The sequence below is a fragment of the Thamnophis elegans genome, chromosome 11 (assembly GCF_009769535.1).
Source record: "Thamnophis elegans isolate rThaEle1 chromosome 11, rThaEle1.pri, whole genome shotgun sequence".
NCBI classification, from domain to species: Eukaryota; Metazoa; Chordata; class Lepidosauria; order Squamata; family Colubridae; genus Thamnophis; species Thamnophis elegans.
In genome coordinates this window covers 19,641,344-19,660,611 of record NC_045551.1, presented here as the reverse complement: position 1 = coordinate 19,660,611, position 19,268 = coordinate 19,641,344, and the positions used below count along the sequence as shown (strand labels likewise).

General features: G+C 41.3%; 1 protein-coding gene across 5 annotated transcripts in view; it reads right to left on the bottom strand.

The window, feature by feature from the left end:
• Positions 1–19,268, bottom strand: part of SH3KBP1 (SH3 domain containing kinase binding protein 1) — a 206,266-nt gene that overhangs the window by 4,572 nt on the left and 182,426 nt on the right. For all 5 annotated transcript variants that reach the window (XM_032226591.1, XM_032226592.1, XM_032226594.1 and 2 more), the window contains 3 exons: positions 7,111–7,220; positions 4,505–4,630; positions 578–843 (listed from right to left, as the gene is read on the bottom strand). In XM_032226591.1, the coding sequence (XP_032082482.1) occupies positions 578–843; positions 4,505–4,630; positions 7,111–7,220 (502 nt within the window). The remainder of the gene's footprint in view (positions 1–577; positions 844–4,504; positions 4,631–7,110; positions 7,221–19,268) is intronic.

Below are 19,268 nucleotides of genomic sequence, written 5' to 3'. Positions count from 1 at the left end.
CACCCTCACATGGCCTCTCTAACATAGACAGTTTCTTAAAGCAGCAATATCTGCTGACTCATCCTTATTTCGTCATCTTAATTTACAGCCTTACATTAGCTGGTCAGCTTTAAATCATCATTACCCTGATATTCTTCACCATTCGATTCTATCCAGAGATCTTAGATAAGTTGAGATATGACAAAATCTGAGATACATTGATTTAATCATTATTTGTTTGTTTATTTTTCATCTTTAATGTTTTATATATTATTTATATATTATTTTGCATTAATTAAGTACAGCTTTTGGTTTTCTTTGTGTATGCTGCATAAAAGCAGATAGTTTAATACAGGTGATAACACAAAACTGTAATAAACAAACAGACAAAAATTATGCTGTGGGATACAGCTTTGAAGGCCTTAAATTTATAGTATTTGCCTGCAGTTCCATTTTTATCTAACAGCATACAGTTGAACAAGTTCATTGAAAAAGATACAGTTGAACAAGTTCATTGATAGAGTTAATGGAATTAACAACAAGAAAAAGCCATATTGTACTACCTGATTAATACAAGGAAAAGTATTGGAACACTCACTTCTGCTGGTCTTTCATTGTTTCAATGATAGTGCGTAGCTCTTTAACTTGTGACCTTAGTTCTTCCAAAACTGTTTCACCTTGGCTTGAATGATCAGTCTTTAGCTTTCCTTCAGTAGTAAACAAAGAAGGGGAATTTGATCTGTGACCTGTGGTTCCTACTGAAGTTGGATGAAGTATAGATGAAGAAGATAAGGATGATGATAAAGCACTTCCACTTGTTAAACTTCCTGGCTTTGTAGGCAGAGAGACTTTGTTATCAGACACCTGTGAAATAGATAACAAATACATTTGGAAACATAAATTTGGATCAGCAAGCTATACTTTTCCAGTTGTGTCTTGTTTCAGCTACGTTTGATGGTCATAAAAGAGAGAGAATAATTTTCTCAAAGCTTTTAAATATTCTTTTATCAACAACTAAGCATGCTCTTGAACCAGACAATTAACCATGAGAATGTTGCTGGGCAGATTTCATTCTGAATTGTTATTTCTGCCTCAAAATAATGCCAAAAAAAGAAGGGGGAAAATGAGAATATGAAAACAGAATATAAATCTTGTTTCTGCACTGTAATAGAAATAAAATTTAAGGATGACCTTGGGGTTTTTCTTTTAAGCTTTTCTTTTAAGCTACATTCCTCTATTCTGGTGCTCCTTGACCTCTCAGTGGCCTTCGATACCATCGACCATGGTATCCTTCTGTGACGGCTGGAAGAGGTGGGAGTGGGAGGCACCGTTTTACGGTGGTTCTCTTACCTCTCCGACAGGTTGCAGTCGGTGTTGGTTGGAGGACAAAGGTCGACCCCTAGGCCCCTTAAATATGGTGTGCCGCAGGGCTCGGTCTTGTCCTCCCTCCTATTTAATATCTACATGAAGCCACTGGGTGAGATCATTCGTCGGCACGGGATTAAGTACCACCAATATGTGGATGATACACAATTGTATCTCTCCGCCCCATGCCAGCTCAGCATAGTGGTGGACGTGATGTGCCAGTGCCTGGAAGCTGTCAGGATCTGGATGGGAGTGAACAAACTTGCACTCAATCCTGACAAGACTGAGTGGCTGTGGATGCTGCCAAGGACACCCAGATAGTCCTTCCCTAATCCTGAGGAGTGAGAATTTACACCCCTCAGAGAGGGGCCGTGACCAGGGGGGCCTTTGCCCAGGTTCGCCTGGTGCACCAGTTGCGACCCTATTTGTATCGGGAGGCACTTCAAACGGTCACTCACGCCCTTGTCACCTCAAGACTTGACTACTGTTATGCGCTCTACATGGGGCTGCCCCTGAAAAGTGTTCGGAGACTACAACTAGTCCAGAATGCAGCTGCGCGAGTGATACTGGGTGTACCATGATACACATACGTTACACCTATCCTCCGCAAGCTGCACTGGCTTCCTATCAGTCTCCGAACACGATTCAAGGTGCTGGTTATTACCCTACATGGCCTAGGACCTGGAAACCTGTGAGACCGCCTAGTGCCGCATACCTCCCAATGGCTGATAAGATCGCACAGGGTGGGCCTTCTCTGTAGCCGCTTCGATCCTATGGAATGAACTACCCCCAGAGATCCGGACCCTACCCACTCTCATGGTCTTCCGAAAGGCTATCAAAACCTGGCTATTCCAGCAGTCTTGGGGCTGTTGACCTCATGACTGAGGTTCAGCTCCGACCAGATTGGGTGCATGATGTAGTTTTAATCTGTTTCCTGTTTTTTTTAAATTCTATTTTAAAATTTACTTTCTATAAGCCGCCCGGAGTCCTTCGGGATTGGGCGGCCTATAAATCTATTAAATACAAATACAAATACAAATACTGGGAACATCAGGTTGAGAAGGTTTTAGAGAATGAGAAAGGCAAGATCTTGTGGGACTTCAGAATTCAGACTGACAGGCACTTGGCCCACAACACACCTGATATAACAATAGTTGAAAATAAAAAAGTATGGTTCATTGACATTGCAATACCTGGAGATGCACGAATCGAAGATAAACAGCAAGAAAAAATCACAAAGTACCGGGACTTGCAAATTGAAGTTGAGCGACTGTGGAAAAAGAAATCGTGTGTTGTCCCGATTGTAATTGAGCCCTTGGAGCAATACCCAAAGGGCTACCTCGCTATTTGGAAATTTTAAATTTATCAGACTTGAACATTCTGATTCTACAAAAAACCACCCTACTTGGAACAGCTTATATCCTTCGACATTACCTTAACAGTTCCTAGGTCCTTGGTTAGGACTCGAGCTGTTGAGCTACCAACCAACCCCAAAGGCTGTGAATCTCACCAAAGATCAACCATGCAATAATAATAATAATTTGGTTGATATTTGGTGAGATTCATAGCCTTTGGGGCTGTTTGGTAGCTCAACAACTCGAGTCCAAGGACCTAGGAACTGTTAAGGTAACGTCGGAGGATATAAGTTGTTACAAGTAGGGATGCTGCTGCTGCTGCTGCTGCTGATTCAAAATCCAGTCATTAACAAGAATTTAGATATATAGTGTCACAAGCACAGATATAGCAATGAATTTGGCCTAGAGAGATGTGCCTCAGTGGCAAAAAGTTGGGAAAAATCATAAACAATAGTGGAATTGAAATGTTGAATGACCAACCCATAGGAGCCATCAGGACGAAGCCTATATTTTACAGTTGGATAACATCAAACATTGACAAATAAAAATATGATTAGTACAGAAAACCTCCAAAGAGTAAGAAAAGTGCTAAAGACAAAATTAAATGGTGGCAATACCACCAAAGACATCAATATCTGGGCCAGGCCTGTAGTGATATAGTACTGTAATTGTTAACTGGACTGTTTGGATCAAAAAACAAGAAAGCTGATGACTATTCCCCATGCATTACATCCCCATAGTGATATTGATATATGTTATACCCATAAAAATGAAGGCAGTTTTACTCAAGAGTGAAGCTCTGCCTTCATTTGAAGAAAATTATGTGTTGGCAGATTAGGAAAAGACAGTCAACAACTGACGCAAGTTAAAAATTGGTGCTTTGTAAATGTACAGGATTTTTTTTAAATATTGTAATAATGTAATCAAAACATGGATAGGATGCTGGAAGAGAAAAGGATTTCATGGTCAATTTCTACAAAAGATCAAGGGGAAAATGGATAAAGATAAAACTTGACAATAGCTTATAATTGGAACATTAATAAAAGAAACCAAAGAAACGATTTTGGTTGCGCAAGAGCAAGTTATTCGAATCAATACAATCAAGGTTAGAACTGAAAAAAAAATCATCAAATGATAAAGTGCAGATTGTGCAAAGAAGCAGAAGAAACAGTAGCTCAAAAGCTTTTACAAGAAGATCGCGCAAACTGATTATAAAGAAAGATAACAGAATAATCAAAACGATTCACTGGAACTTCTGTACCAGTAATGAAAAATTGGTGGGAACATGTAGTTGAAAAAGTAGTAAAAACTGAGGTTAAAATATTTTGGGATTTCCAAATAAAAACTTACAATGTCTTGTCTCGTAACACAACAGATATACTGTAAATGCGAGTGAAAAGAAGAAAGTTTTAACAATTGATGTAGAAATAGCGAAGAATAGTAGAATAGAAGACAAAGACTTGGAGAAGATCACAAAGTATCAAAATCTGAAAATTGAAATTGAAGAATTACAGCATAAATCGCCCTTGGTGGTCCCAGTGGATACCAAAAAATCTTGGATGGCACTTAGAAAATTCACGTTGACAAAATTTTTATCTGTCAGTTACAAAAGGCCAGAATGCGTGGATCTGCACAAATACTATGCCAATACATTAAGACAACCTAGGTTCTTGGGAAGAACCTAATGCATACGAAGGCCAACACCACTATAGAACTGGCAGCTGTCATTTCACAGTTTTGTCTATAAAATAATAACATAATGGTACCACCCTTGTTGAATGTTATATGTAACTTAAGTAACTTACAAGTGAAATTGTAACAGTCTTTGCTTTCTTTAATGGCTCAACTACTTTATGTGATATGGAAACTTGTTCTTCTTTCTCATCTTCAGGACTTGGTGAATCAAAAAAGTCAGGACTAGAAAGTGAAGACTGTGGAAATAAAAGAATTTACTCTTTTACCTTCAAGTATTCAACACATGCACTTACTCTATAACATTTTAGTATTGTAACTAATCTGAAAAAAACCCTCTGTTACACACAGCACATAGTTTCCCATTAGCTGCATGCTTACCTACATTGATTGTGGTAAGATACTGATATAGGCCTTCCAACTATGAATTTCTCCCATCACCTCATTACCAAAGTACTGAAAGTAAATCCCATCCAGTACAGGTAGTCCTCAACTTATCATCACAATTGATCCCAAAATTTATGTTGCTAAGTGAAACCGTTATTAAAGTGAGTTTTGTTCCATTTTATGATCTTGCCACAGTTGTTAAGTGAACCACTGCAATTGTTAAGTTACTAACATGGTTGCTAAATGAATCTGCCCACCCCATTGGCTTTGCTTGTCAGAAGGTCACAAAATGTGATCTCAGGCAGCAGGACACTGCAACGAACTAGTTGCCAAGCATCTGAATTTTGATCATGTGGAACGGTTGTAAGTGTAAAAAATGGTCATAAGTCACTTTTTTCAATGTTGTTTTCATTTTGAACCATCACCGAATGAACTGTTGTAACTTGAGGACTACCTGTAGCCCAATATCTCCTGTCATCACCATTTGATCTTAAAAGGTTTTGCTTTAAGTGAAGTATAAGTTTGGATATCTCATGGACTTGTATTGAGTGGTGCAGTGGACTAGAGGTGGAACTCTTGCCTCACAATCAGGAGGCTATGAATTCAATCCTAGGTAGAGGTGATATTTCTCTCTCTGGGCACGGTGAGATTATATCTCCTGAATCTCTGCATTGGCAATGGGAAAGGCATCCAGTCAGTAAACACTCAGCTCCATTTAGTTGTCGAGACTCCACCCTGCAAGGGATTATGGGGTCATTTAAAGACGATGATGGACTTGTATTGCCTTTATGAAAATAAATACTAATTTATTGATTTCTGGTCACTGACCACCTGTATAGATCAAACACTATTTAATATACTCGGATTTCCAAAAGAAGGAATATATGATGTGAAGCATAGAAATTATTCAGACGATTCTATCAGATTTGTCTTAGGTAAGGCATGAAGGAGATTGTGTATGAGCACAATTAATACACTCAGCCCAGCCCATCTTTTGGGCCCTCTTTGCAGCTACATAAACTGAATTCTGTTGCCCAAGACTTGAGATCCATTATTTAGACAATGATGTACATATTGTGGCAGGCAAATAACATGCTTGCAGGTCTTTATCAATTTATGTTTGGTATGTATGATTACCATTTATTTTTTAAATTAGCAAAAAATAGTGACAAAATAAGGGAAGGTTCCTTTTTTAGTCTGGCCTTTCCTGTATGCATATCTATGGTTTCACTATTATTTTTCTTTAAACTGCATGTTTTATTCTATTTTATGTTATTTTAAAATCTCATGGTACTTCTAACATTTTGTACTATGCAAACTGCTTCAAGAGAGATATGGGAAATAATATACAAATATAATTAGTTAATTAAAATAGAATCAAGTAGGAGAAGACATATGATTTTAAATAGTAGGAAAAGGTAATGGGGAAAAGAATATTTAAGTACACTGATGCAGTTATTGCAAAATAAGGAGATAAAACGATAAAAATCTTAATCTGAAAAAACTTTAACTGAATATAGTATATACTATGCTTTTGCTAAATGTTATCCTACACACGACTCTCAAGAAGTATATCTTACTGAGTTGCTTCAAGGTAACATGTATGATTTAAAATTGCTTAAGTAAAATAAGACTGAAGTAGAAGTAAAATAAGTGCATAAGAATAGAAATATCTTTGTATAAGTGATTCTATTTTCTTGAAGTGCAGCTGCCGATTGTCCCTTTATGCTGAAACTACAGGACATTGGATAGGTATCTTGTATTCCTCAGAATATCTTAGATATGACAATATGATTTCTTGGCAGTTTTGAGATGGATAACAGATGAAAATTAGTGTAATCCCTTCAAGTAGTCTTGGTTTATATCCATTCATTCATTCAGTGATGGTGTGAACTTGTGATGGTACTGAAAGAGGGGGATTTATGACCCAGAGCAACCCTGTAGTCATGTGATTCTGATCCAGATGTTCGGCACCTAGCTCACAATTACAACATCACAACAAGCCACAGTCATTTAATTGAAATTTCCAACATTCTCTGCTGGCTTCCCACAAATAAAATCATTGGGAAAACTGGTAGAAGACAGATGATGCAGTCATCTGAGTTCTCCACTTAATGACCCATGTGGTCCTCACTTAACAATATTAACCAAAAATGCCAGAACTGCAGTTACTAAGCAGCTCAGTCATGTGATATCATGCTGTATGCAAGCATTGCTTAATAACAGCAATTCTGGACCCAATTACCCTTGTAAACTGAGGATTATTTATATTATGAATAAAAAATAATTAAAAACATCACAAAATAAGTTAAAATATGCAGATGTTACTTACAGATGTGAATGACTGTGACGGAGGTCTTCTGCCAGTAGCTTTTGGTCTTGTAGTAGTTGGATGGCTGAGCTTCTCTGCAACTGGTACTATGGAATCAAACCCTTCCAAATCTTAAAAAAACATGGAAGAGATATTAATATTACAAGTACTATGATTAAACTTTTAAAACTTAATTTCTATATTATTTTGCATTAGTTTGATATTATCAAATTGAGACAGGGGGCGAAGTATTTTACTTTAAAGAAAATATTTCTGTCTGGTCTTTATTTAATGTTACACATCATATATTGGAAAACCATTTAATAAAAAAATAGTTGAAAACTAATTTAAATATAGGTAGTCTTTGATTTACAACCATTTGTTTACTGACTATTCAAGGTTACAACAGCACTGAAAAAAGTGACTTATGACCATTTTTCATATTTACGACCATTGCAGCATCCATGTGGTCACATGATCAAAATGTTTGACAACTAATTCATATTTACAATGGTTGCATTATTCTGGGGTCATGTGATCACCTTTTGCAAACCTTCTGACAAACAAAGTCAAACAGGAAGCAATATTCACTTACAGTAACAATTATTTTACTATTATTATTACTATTATTATTTTACCTGCAATAATTCACTTAACAACTGTAGCAAGAAAGATTGTAAAATGGGGCAAAATTCACTTAACAACTGTCTTACTTAACAATGGAAATTTTGGGCTTAATTGTGGTCATGAGTTGAGGATAACCTATAATCTATTTAGAGGTGTTAAAAGAGTTATTAAACAAAATTTCATCTAAATTAAGAGATAAAATAAGATATACCTCCAGTTTTATTCCTAAGTATGGGTAGATATTTAAAAATAATTGTTATAATGAAACATATATACCAGTATGTTTTAAAACTAACACTGCAGTAAGATTTCTATGTTAATTTAATAGTATTTAAAAAGCAATGATGAGAAATAGTTCAGAATTTCAAGCACTTACAAAATTAAGAAAGTAAATGGAATTCACATTTTAACTTTAAAATTGCTATTATTTCCATTCCACTATTTTTATATAATAGATATTCTTATATAATAGATAGATAGATAGATAGATAGATAGATACATAGATAGATAGATAGACTACGTCACTTTTGAAAATGTCTAGTTAGGATATACAATTGTTTTCTCTTTTCTCAAAGAAAACCATAATTCTTTCCTTAGATCTTGTCAGCCTCTGCTTTGCTGCTGCTTTTCGGCTGCCATTGAAACGGGGAGGGGGGCATGGTATTTGGGAAGGGAATCATTCTGTGCTGGAGGACTGTTTAATTAGGGAGTTATTCTCACCATCTCTCTGCACATGCGGAAGGAAGGGAGTTTCCCCCCAAAGCCAACTGTCCAGCATTCCATCGTGATGATGATTTTCAAAGATGTCTCCCACCTGACAGTTGGGTGAAATTATGGACTGGGGTACCAAGGGGAGGGGATTGAATCTTGTATTGATATCTATTGCTTTCGCGCCTTTTTATTCAGATTCAGCTTTACTTTGCTTCTTTTCGTTTGTAGCCAGTAAAAGTACACTTAATTCTGAAATATGGAGTTGAGTGGTTTCTTTCTTGGTTATTAAATGAAGGGGCAGTGACATATCTATTACCAAAATCTTGCCACTGTATTTTTGACCCTGCCCAATAATGAAGTTATAAGCTGATTCTTACAAAGTTAAGGTAATATAAAAATGCATTACAGAATCGCTAATTAAATTTGTCTTCCTGCTGAGCCTCTGATGTTAAATTAGTATCCTTCAAGAAACATTTTGCTTTGGGACAATTTGCCAGCTGAGAACAACAGGGCACAAACGAAGTAATCCACAGATATATCCTGACTCATACTTGTTTATTCAGGATCCCTTGTATTTCATCCAGATGTTACTATGGTGTTAGTATTAATGTTGTTTTTTAATTTAAAAGATTTATAAGGCTACTCAACTAAATAGTGTGACTTTGGCTGGCATAAAAGAAAAATAAATAAAATAGACAATACTATATAAATTAGTATTTGTATTTATATATTTATAAGCAGAAGTTATTATTTGGCCTCTAATACCAGGGAGCCCTAATACCTGAGAGTCAGTTTGGTGTAGTGGTTAAGGCACCGGGCAAGAAAGTGGAAGATTGTGAGTTCAAGTCCTGCCTTAGCCATGAAAGCCAGCTGGATGACTTTGAGCCAGTCCTCTCTCAACCCAACAGGAAGGAAGGAAGGCTTTCCTAAAGGCAACAAGAGTTGGAAACTGTGGAAACTGTGGAATACCAGAGGAGATCATTCCAGAGAACAGGGATAACCACAGAAAAATCATGCTTCCTAGATTGTACAAGATACATTTAGAACACAAAACTGGGAGTATGTCCTCCTTGTAAGCACTAGGGAACTACTAGAGTAGTACTAGAATACTGGAAAAGAGCTGATGTAGTTCCCATCTTCAAAAAAGGGAAAAAAATAATCCAGGAAACTACAGACTTATCAGCCTGACCTCAATATCAGGGAAGATTCTGGAAAAGATAAGCAACATATCAGCAAACACCTAGAAGCAAACAAAATAATAACCAAAAGCCAACATGGGCTTGTCAAAAACAGATCATGCCAGACTAATCCTATTGCATTCTTTGACAAAGTGACAAAATTATTGGACCAGAGGAATGCTGTCAATATAATTTACTTGGACTTCAGTAAGGCATTTGATAAAGTAGACCACAACCTACTAATTGATAAGATAGAGAAATCTGACAACCCACCACTAGATGGGTTCATAACTGGCTGTAATTCTTAATGGAACTGCAACTACATGAGAAGGGGCAGTGGTGGGATACGACCGCTACGCCCTGGTACGCGCGTACCACTGCCTCCCTGGAGCACCAGGTACTGTTCTGGTATGGTGCTCCGGAGGGCCCACTTGCCCTCATTACCTGTATTTGAGCCGATCAGGGCTTTTGCACACGCGCACAGAGCAAACGGTGCCTATGCAACGCTCTGCCGAGCAGCTGGAGCATCACGGAGGGTCGCAGAGCGTCACAGGCGGTAAGTATGCATGCGTGCACTGCGCACGTGCTGCACACGTGCTATGCACATGTATGTGGTGGATGCCCATACCAGTTGCACCATACCAGTTGCACCGGGATCCAGAACCCATCACTGCAGTGGGGGTACCCAACTCTCTGTCTTAGGCCCAATACTCTTCAATATCTTCATCAATGACTTAGACAAGGGGATAGAAAGGGAACTCATCAAATGTACAGATGACACAGCTGGCAGGAGAGACCAACGCTCCAAAATATAGGCTCAAGATACAGAAGGCAGATACTTGAATACAGTGCCCCCTCTAACAAAATGATGAGAAAAGTAAGTTTCTACATTTAGGCAAAAAAACCCAATGCACAGGTATAGAATAGGTGGTATCTGGCTCAATAGAAGTAACTGTGAGAGGAATCTTGGAGTCCTAGTGGCCAATCATTTAAATATGAGCCAGCAGTACGCTGCAACTGCCAAAAAAGCACACACATCATAAATCAATGATGGTTAACCTTTTTGTCCTTGCATGCCAAAAGTTTCAAGTTTATTAGAATTTGTATGCCTCCCACTCCCATAGAGACTCTGGGCGGCTCACAACAGACAAGAAACATTTAATTTTAAAAAATAGAGATAAAAAAATAAAAATACAGTATTAAAATTCATGTCACCCATTCCATCTAAGCGGGGCTGGATATCAATCAACAGCCCCAGGCCTGCCGGAACAGCCAAGTCTTGATGGCTTTACGGAAGGCAGGGAGAGTGATAAGGGTCTGGATCTCTGCAGGTAGATCGTTCACAGGGCCGGCACAGCAACAGAGAAGGCCCTCCCCCGGGGAGTCGCCAGCCGGCATTGTCCGGCTGACGGCACCCGGAGGAGGGCCAACCTGTGCAATCTTGTTGGTCGTTGGGAGGTAAGTGGCAGGAGGCAGTCTCCCAGGTAGCCAGGTCCTAAACCATGAAAGGCTTTAAAAGTAATAACTAGCACCTTGAAGCGCGTCCGGAGACCAATAGGAAGTCAGTGCAGCTCGCAGAGGATAGGTGTAACATGGGTGTATCTAGATACACCCCATATCGCTCACGTGGCTGCACTTGCATTACCCCAGGCGCCCCCTCCTCCGCACATGCATGTGTGACCCCCCGCACCCCATTTTGGGCCTAGCAGGCCTCCCTGAAGCCTCCTGGGACCAAAGATGGGCTGCAGGAGGGGCGCCGCATTCACCCATGACCCCCTGCCCCCATGCATGCACACGTGACCCCCTACACCTCCCCACACATGTGCGTGCATCTCTCACATGCGGCACCCCCCCCACATGCGCAGTAGAGACCTGAAAATCAACTGGCCAGCAGGAGGCGCATGCAGACGCTCAGTGGAGCTGAGCTGGGGTGACAGCTCGCATGCCTGCAGAGAGGGCTCCATGTGCCACCTGTGGCATGCATGCCATAGGTTCGCCACCATGGTCCTAGGCTGTATTAACAGGACAGTTACTATCACTTTATAATGAGTTGTTAAGACCACCCTTGGAATATTGCATCAGATTTTGGTAAAAAATATGCTCTCTAAAAAGAGTGTAGAGAAGAGCAATGCAGATTATTAGGGGCCTGGAGGCTAAAACATATGAAGAACAGTTGCGGGGATTGGGTATGGCTGATTATTGAAAAGAAGGAGTAAGGATGACATGATGGCAGTGTTCCAATATCAAAGGGACTGCCAGAAAGAAGTTTGAAGTTTGAAGTTTTGTTTTATTTATATGCCACCCTATTCCCTGCAGGGACTCAGGGCGGCGAACAACTCAAACGGGGAAGGGAACATACAGAAACAAAACAAGTATTTAAAAAATAACCAACAACCATACCTGTCGAGAGGGGAAGAGAGCTCATCAACCCCAGGCCTGCCGACACAGCCAGGTTTTAACGGCTTTTCGGAAGGCCGGGAGAGAGGCGAGGGTCCGAATCTCCACGGGGAGTTCATTCCAAAGGGCCGGAGCTGCAACCGAGAAGGCCCTCCCCCCGGGTCGTAGCCAGATGGCATTGTCTGGTAGACGGGACCCGGAGGAGGCCGGCCCTGTGCGATCTAATGGGTCTTTGGGAGGTAATTGGCAGCAGGTGGTCTCTCAAGTACCCAGGTCCAATACCATGAAGGGCTTTATAAGTAATAACTAGCACCTTGAAGCGTATCTGGAGACCGATTGGAAGCCAGAAAGAAGATGGGGTCAACCTATTCTCCAAAACATGTGAAGTCAGGACAAGAAGTATGGATGGAAACTAACCAAGAACCAACCTAGAACTAAGAAGAAATTTTCTGACAGTTAGGACAAGTAATCAGTGGAATGATTTGTCTGAAATGTTATAAGATTTCCTACTTAAGTAGAGAGTTGGATTCCAAAGTCCCTTCCAGCTCTGTTATTCTGTTAAAGCCTGCTCGAATTATGAGGTATTCCATATATTTTTTCTATTTCATTATCTTGAAACATCTTCTGAGACTTAGACCTAGAATAACTTTATTGTCACTTTGAATGTACGCATATAGCATACATTAAAATGAAATTTCATTGCATACAGCTCTCAAAGAGTCTTCACCTCCAATATACTACATAAACATGACAAAATTAATTAATACAAAATTATGCATATATCCACATATATTATATGATATGGAGAAACCACACAGTCTAGTTCAGATGTATACATGTACATAGCGAGAAAGACAAATCTTGCGAGTTTACCAGACAGATGGCATAGAGAACAAAGCACTTTGAGACATTTCTTGGAAATCTCACCAAGTATATTCATGTTGTAGAACAGGGTCCCCAACCTTTGGGCTGCGGCTCATTACCAGACCATGGGATAATTGCCACGGGACCACGGAAGTGGCCAGCCTGTGCATGTGCCTCATTTAGCGTGCATACCCACACTCATGTGAGCCTCATTGCGAGCACCCGTAGCCCCACTTGCACAAGCCTTATTGCAAGAGCTTGCAGCCCCACTCACGTGAGCCTCATTGCTGGCGCTCATGACCCCCCTTGCACGAATGTCACAAGTGCTCATGCATGTATACATGTGCTTGCCAATCCCACAAAATCATCCCTTCTTTCCTCCTCCCCCCCTGCTCTAGGCTGCCAACCCAGAAAGGTTCAGGAACTCTGTTCTAGAACATATCACCATTTTGTTAATGGCTTTTTTTCTCAGGGGACATAGTCAAATTAGGAATGGAGAAATCAAATGCTATCAACAAGAATACCATTCAGAATGTGTAAGCTGTAAGATACACATAAGAAAGGTTAAATGATTCTTAGAATGCTGCTGTTAAATGTAGAGAAGATAATTTGTAATTGCTCTTTTCTCAACATGATTGTACAATCTCTTTCAGACCTGACATCATTTGCAGTTCTTAACCTAATAATAAATCCAATGCAGAGGGTTTTTTGACTGGTATGATATGCGCGGACCAGTAGAGGAAATCGGGCATCCGTTTGCATACCAGGGCAGCCAGAGGCTCCGCACCGGTACGGGTCCTCCACTGATTCCCCCCCCCCATTGGAAATAAGGCAGTTGTCACAGAGAAGGAAGCGTGGACCACCGAGTCCTCCGCTCATGTTCCTTCCTCGACTGTGGAAAAAGCCCGCGCTTCATTCTCTTTGACAGCTGCCTCGTTTTCAATGGGGGGAGAAATCCATGCATTAGAGGGAAGAGAAGGCTGAGCTTCTGCTAGGAACTGCTTTTCCTCCCTCTAACGCATGGATTTCTCCCCCCCATTGGAAATGAGGCAGCTGTCAAAGAGAACAAAGCGTGGGCTTCTTCTAATAGCTGAGTCCTACGCTCCTGTTCCTTCCTCGGCTATTGGAAGAAACCCTGAGTTTGTTCTCTTCTATAGCCACCTCTTTTGCAATGGGATGGGGAGTAATCCATGTGTTAGAGGGAGGAAAGGCTGTCCTGAGCAGAAGCTTGCCCTCCTCCCCTCTTTAATACATGGATTTCTTCCCACCCCATTGCAAACGAGACAGCTGTCAAAGAGAATGAAGCCGCTGTTTCGGGTCAAGAAGCGACACCTCTGAGGGATGGCCCCTGAGGCCGCCTAACCTCCTTCTGCCCCCCGAAAAAAAGAGCAGCTCCACTCTCATGCTCTTCCAGCTGATGCTGCTTGGCCTGAAACATGACGATTGTGGAGGAAAGCATTTTCAGGCCCAGAAGCATCAGTGGGGAGAGTGCAGAGTCAGACCTCCTTAGCTGTGGGAAGTGGCTGCCAGAGATGATCTCAGGGCGAAGACATTGTGAGCAGAGAAGCTTGGCCCCCTCAGGAGCTGCCAAGCACTCACCGCTCCTCTGACACCCACTGAACCTCCTCCCATTGCAGACGTGAAGATCATGGAGGAAAGAGCTTTTAGGTGGCAGCACCTTCCGCATGCACTGTTTTTGGAATCGGGGAGGGGATCCTCTGCCTGAAAACGCTTTCCTCCACAATCATCACCTTTCAGGTGGCAGATCTCACCAGGAGAAAAGAGAAGGTGTGTCTGTGGTGGGAGGAGGCTCAGAGACTCCTTCTTCGCCTTGTTTCAGCTGAGAAATGACACCTCTGAGGGTCCCCGGATGGCACCTGAGGCCGCCTCACCTCCTTCTGGCCCATGGAAAAAAAGAGCAGCTCCCCTCTCCCCTCTCAACTTTCCTTAGACTATACGCTATTCAGGGGGTGGGGGAAAGTGCCCCTCAGCTGCCTCTCCAGGAAGACCACCACATATCCTCCACAGGTGGGAGGTTGAAGGGGCAACTGCAGATGAAGAGCGCCGAAGAGGTTTGGCAGCGCGAGAGAAAGAGTTCAAAGTCCGTGAAGGTGGTGTGTAGCTGGTATGCCTTTAGTTTTTTGGGTTTTTTTGTAAAGGGTTAGGTGTTGGGGGGGGGGGAGAGAAAGAAAGAGAAAAAAAACCAAATGAAAACAAAGCAACAAAATCCAGATGCCATAACTGCAATTGTAAATAGCAAAAAATAGAAGAACACTTTTTCACAACTTTGAAAATATATCCAGAGAGATCAAAGCGGCTTTAAGACATAACTTAAGTCTATAGTCAATTAAAGGTGTAAGAGAATTAAAATACCTTTGCTTGGCAACCGGAGATCAACAAAATAGGTGTTAGATGGATTTGTTTAGAGAGTACATTCATGAGTAGAAACAAATGCCTGGATTTAGCTAGCTTCAACTTCAACACACCTGAGCATCTTGTCAGTGATTTATAGGGCATTATGATTGTTCTAGAGTGCTTTTTAAAAGCTCCCTCTCCTAAAGATGAGTTTATAATTTCTACATCCGTCTAGTCATTCCTTTTCATAATCACTCATTTCCAGAATTAAGGTAGTCATCCAATAGTATTCAACCAGACTATGATATGTGTCTTATTGATAAATAGAATGTAAGTCCTGATGGATAAGGATAATTTATTCCAGAATCTAACAAACAAATCACAACATACTATGTGAGTTTCTATCACATTTTCCAGCAAGCCAAAATCAAAGAGGCACTAAATTGTGCAGAAGTAAGTAATTATGCCTAATAAATTATATCTGATAGAATTACTGTCTCTAAATAAGAGCCGAGGTGGCGCAGTGGTTAGAGTGCAGTACTGCAGCCACTTCAGCTGACTGCTAACTGCAGTTCGGCAGTTCAAATCTCACCGGCTCAAGGTTGACTCAGCCTTCCATCCTTCCGGGGTAGGTAAAATGAGGACCCAGCCTGTGGGGGCAATATGCTAACTTTGTTGCTAAGTGAGACAGTTGTTAAGTGAATTTTGCCCCATTTTGCAACTCTTCTTGTAAAAGTTGCTAAGTGAATCACTGCAGTTGTTCAGTTAGTAACAGTTGTTAAGTGAATCTGGTCTCCCAATTGACTTTGCTTGTCAGAAGGTCGCAAAAGGTGATCACATGACCTCAAGCCCCTGCAACTGTCATAAATACATCCCAGTTGCTAAGCAGCTGAATTTTGATCACATGACCATGGGGATGCTGCAAAGGTCCTAAGTGTATAAACTGGTTATAAATCACTTTTTTCAATGTTGCTGTAACTTCGAACAGTCATTAAACAAATGGTTGTAAGTTGAGGACCACCTGTAATATGAGAGCTTTAATATTCACTCTTCTCCATTCTTGGATAATGTTTTTCAGAATCATTTTGCTTTAGTAAAGTTCAAAATCTTCAAACTGATTTCTTTCACATACTAAAGGCACTTTTCCTGGTCAAGGAACCGAAGGAGCTATTTTCTCCCTTGCCAAGTCTCCAAATTCTCTATCTCATTTTCAAAAGAATGCTAAATGTAAAGTTAGGAAACATTCTGAAAACAGGAGCAGGTAGAGCAGGACTATGAGGTGACATGGGAAAGCTCTATTCCCCAATCTTATCAACCTTTCCTTTAGTCGGGTTTTTAAACATCAGATAAGTGCTGTTCCATTGTTTCAGAGTCATTTTTCATGAGATGGACAGCTATGGTATATCAATTTCACAGACAGACAAACCTTTTCAGAAAAGAATTCTAAACCCATGTAAAGTGCACAAGAACTAAATAATTACATAAAAACAGAATTAGGTTTATCAGATAGCTAAACCCACAGTTTAGCCCTATGATACAACTTACCTTTTTCCAAACCCAGCCCTACCTCCCACTAAGAAGAGTGATGGGTGTATACCAGTGATGAAATTCAATTTTTTTTAATACCAGTTCGGTGGGCTTGGCAGGGGAAGGATACTGCAAAATCCCCATTCCCTCCCCACTCCTGGGGGAAGGATATTGCAAAATCTCCATTCCCACCTCACTCTGGGGGCCAGCCAGAGGTGGCATTTGCCGGTTTGGAAACTACTCAAAATTACCTCTACCGGTTCTCCAGAACCTGTCAGAACCTGCTGAATTTCACCCCTGGTGTATGCTTTTCCTGACATCTGGTAGTAAAGCAAAAAAACTGAGAAAATACTGTCATGTGCCTCTTCGTTTAATAATCAAGAAAGAAACCACTCAACTCCATGTTTCAGAATTAAGTGTACTTTTACTAATTACAAATGATAAGAAGCAAAGCAAAGCTGAGTCTGAGTAAAAAGGCGCGAAAGCAATAGATATCATGTATGATTCAATCCCCTCCCCTTGGCACCCCAGCTCATAGTCCAATAATAATTCACCCAACCGTCAGGTGGGAGATGTCTTCAAAAATCATCATCAGGTTGGAATGCTGGACAGTTGGCCTTGGTGGGAAACTCCCTTCTTCCACATGTGCAGAGAGATGGTCAGAATACTCCTAATAACAATCCTCCAGTACATAATGATTCCCCTACCAAATACCATGCCCCCCCTCCCCGTTTCAATAGCAGCCAAAAAGCAGCAGCGAAGCAGAGGCTGACATCTGGCCCTCCTTCAGAAAAGGACGGTCACACCTGCAGAAACGAAAGAACACAGACAAACAAACGAACAACATGCTTATGTAATTGGAGACGGACAGAAACAGGGTTGATGACTTTGACAATTGGAAATGGGCCAACGTATTTGGGACCCAATTTCTTAGACTTTTGAGTTATCTGAAGAAACTTAGTGGATAAATAAACACGATCACCAACTTTATAGTTATTAGGTTTAGACCTTTTCCTATCCGCCTGCTTCTTGTGCGCGCTGGGTGCAGCACCCAGTGCCCGGTGCGTCAAAGGCCACATCTCCCAAAGGCGATCACTCCACTCGGAAAGGGAGGACACTTGTGGTTTCTTGCGAGGAATCTCGGGGATGAGTATAAAATCATGCCCGTAAACAACCCGGAAGGGGGTAAATCCCGTGCTACTGTGCACTGAATTGTTGTATGCCACCTCAGCATGAGGCAACAATTCCACCCAATTATCTTGCTGGTAGTTGATGAAACAATGAAGATATTGTTCCAGCACAGAGTTAGTCCTCTCGCAGGCCCCATTAGTCTGAGGATGGTGGGAGGAGCTCAAGCCCTGGGGGGAGCCAATCAGTTTCAGGAATTCTTTCCAAAATAGTGAGGTGAACTGGATACCCTATCCGAAATGATGCGGTCCGGAACCCCATGCAAGTGATAGATATGTGAGATGAACATCTTAGCCAGGGATTTGGCGGATGGGATCTTGGAGCAAGGGATAAAATGAACCTGCTTGGAGAACAAGTCAGTAACAACCCAGATTACTGTATTTCCCTGACTCTCTGGAAGTTCAACAATGAAATCCATAGAGATCTCCTTCCACGGGGCTTCCGGGTGGGCTACCGCCTGAGGCAACCTCTGGGGTTTTCCAGGAGGGTGTTTTGCAGCGGCACAGGTGGGACAACTAGCCACATAAGATTCAATGTCTTTTTTTCAATGAAGGCCACCAAAATTGTCTCTTAACGAGATGCAGGGTTTTGATGAACCCAAAGTGTCCGGCCATGCGAGAGTCATGAACACGTTGAAGGACCATGGATCTAACGGATGTAGGCACGTATAATTTAGCATCAATCCAAGCCAATCCATCTTTCATGGTGCACTCATTCATATGTTGCTGGAACCACTCATCATTTGTAAGAGTCCCCTTGAGTTCAGAGACAAAGTCCTGTGTGACCTCTAACTTAGAGGTCGTCTGACTCCTGGTGACAACAGGAGCAGCCAGACTTCTCGTGGGTATGACAGGTTGGACAACACTGAGCTTTGAGCTGTTGTACTGCGGAAGCCTGGATAAAGCATCAGCCATAAAATTCTTCCCTCCCAGAATGTATTTCAAAGTAAAATTGAACCTACTGAAATGTTGTGCCCAGTGCATCTGTTTGGGAGATAGTTTTCTGGGGGTTTTAACTGCCTCTAAGTTCTTGTGGTCAGTCCACACCTCAAAAGGGTGTTTTGTGCGATCTAGAAAGTGACGCCAGGTCATCAAAGCCCAACGAACAGCAAAAGCTTCCTTCTCCCAAATAGCCCAGCGTCTCTCAGTGTCGGTTAGCTTGTGAGAGGTGTAAGCACAGGGTTGTAATTTCCCTTGTGCATTTGCCTGATGCAGTACTGCCCCCACTGCCACATCACTAGCATCAGCCTGGACCACAAAAGGTGCATCCATGTCTGGGTGTTTTAGGACCAGTTCCTCTGCAAACAGGCGTTTCAATTTCTCGAAAGCAGC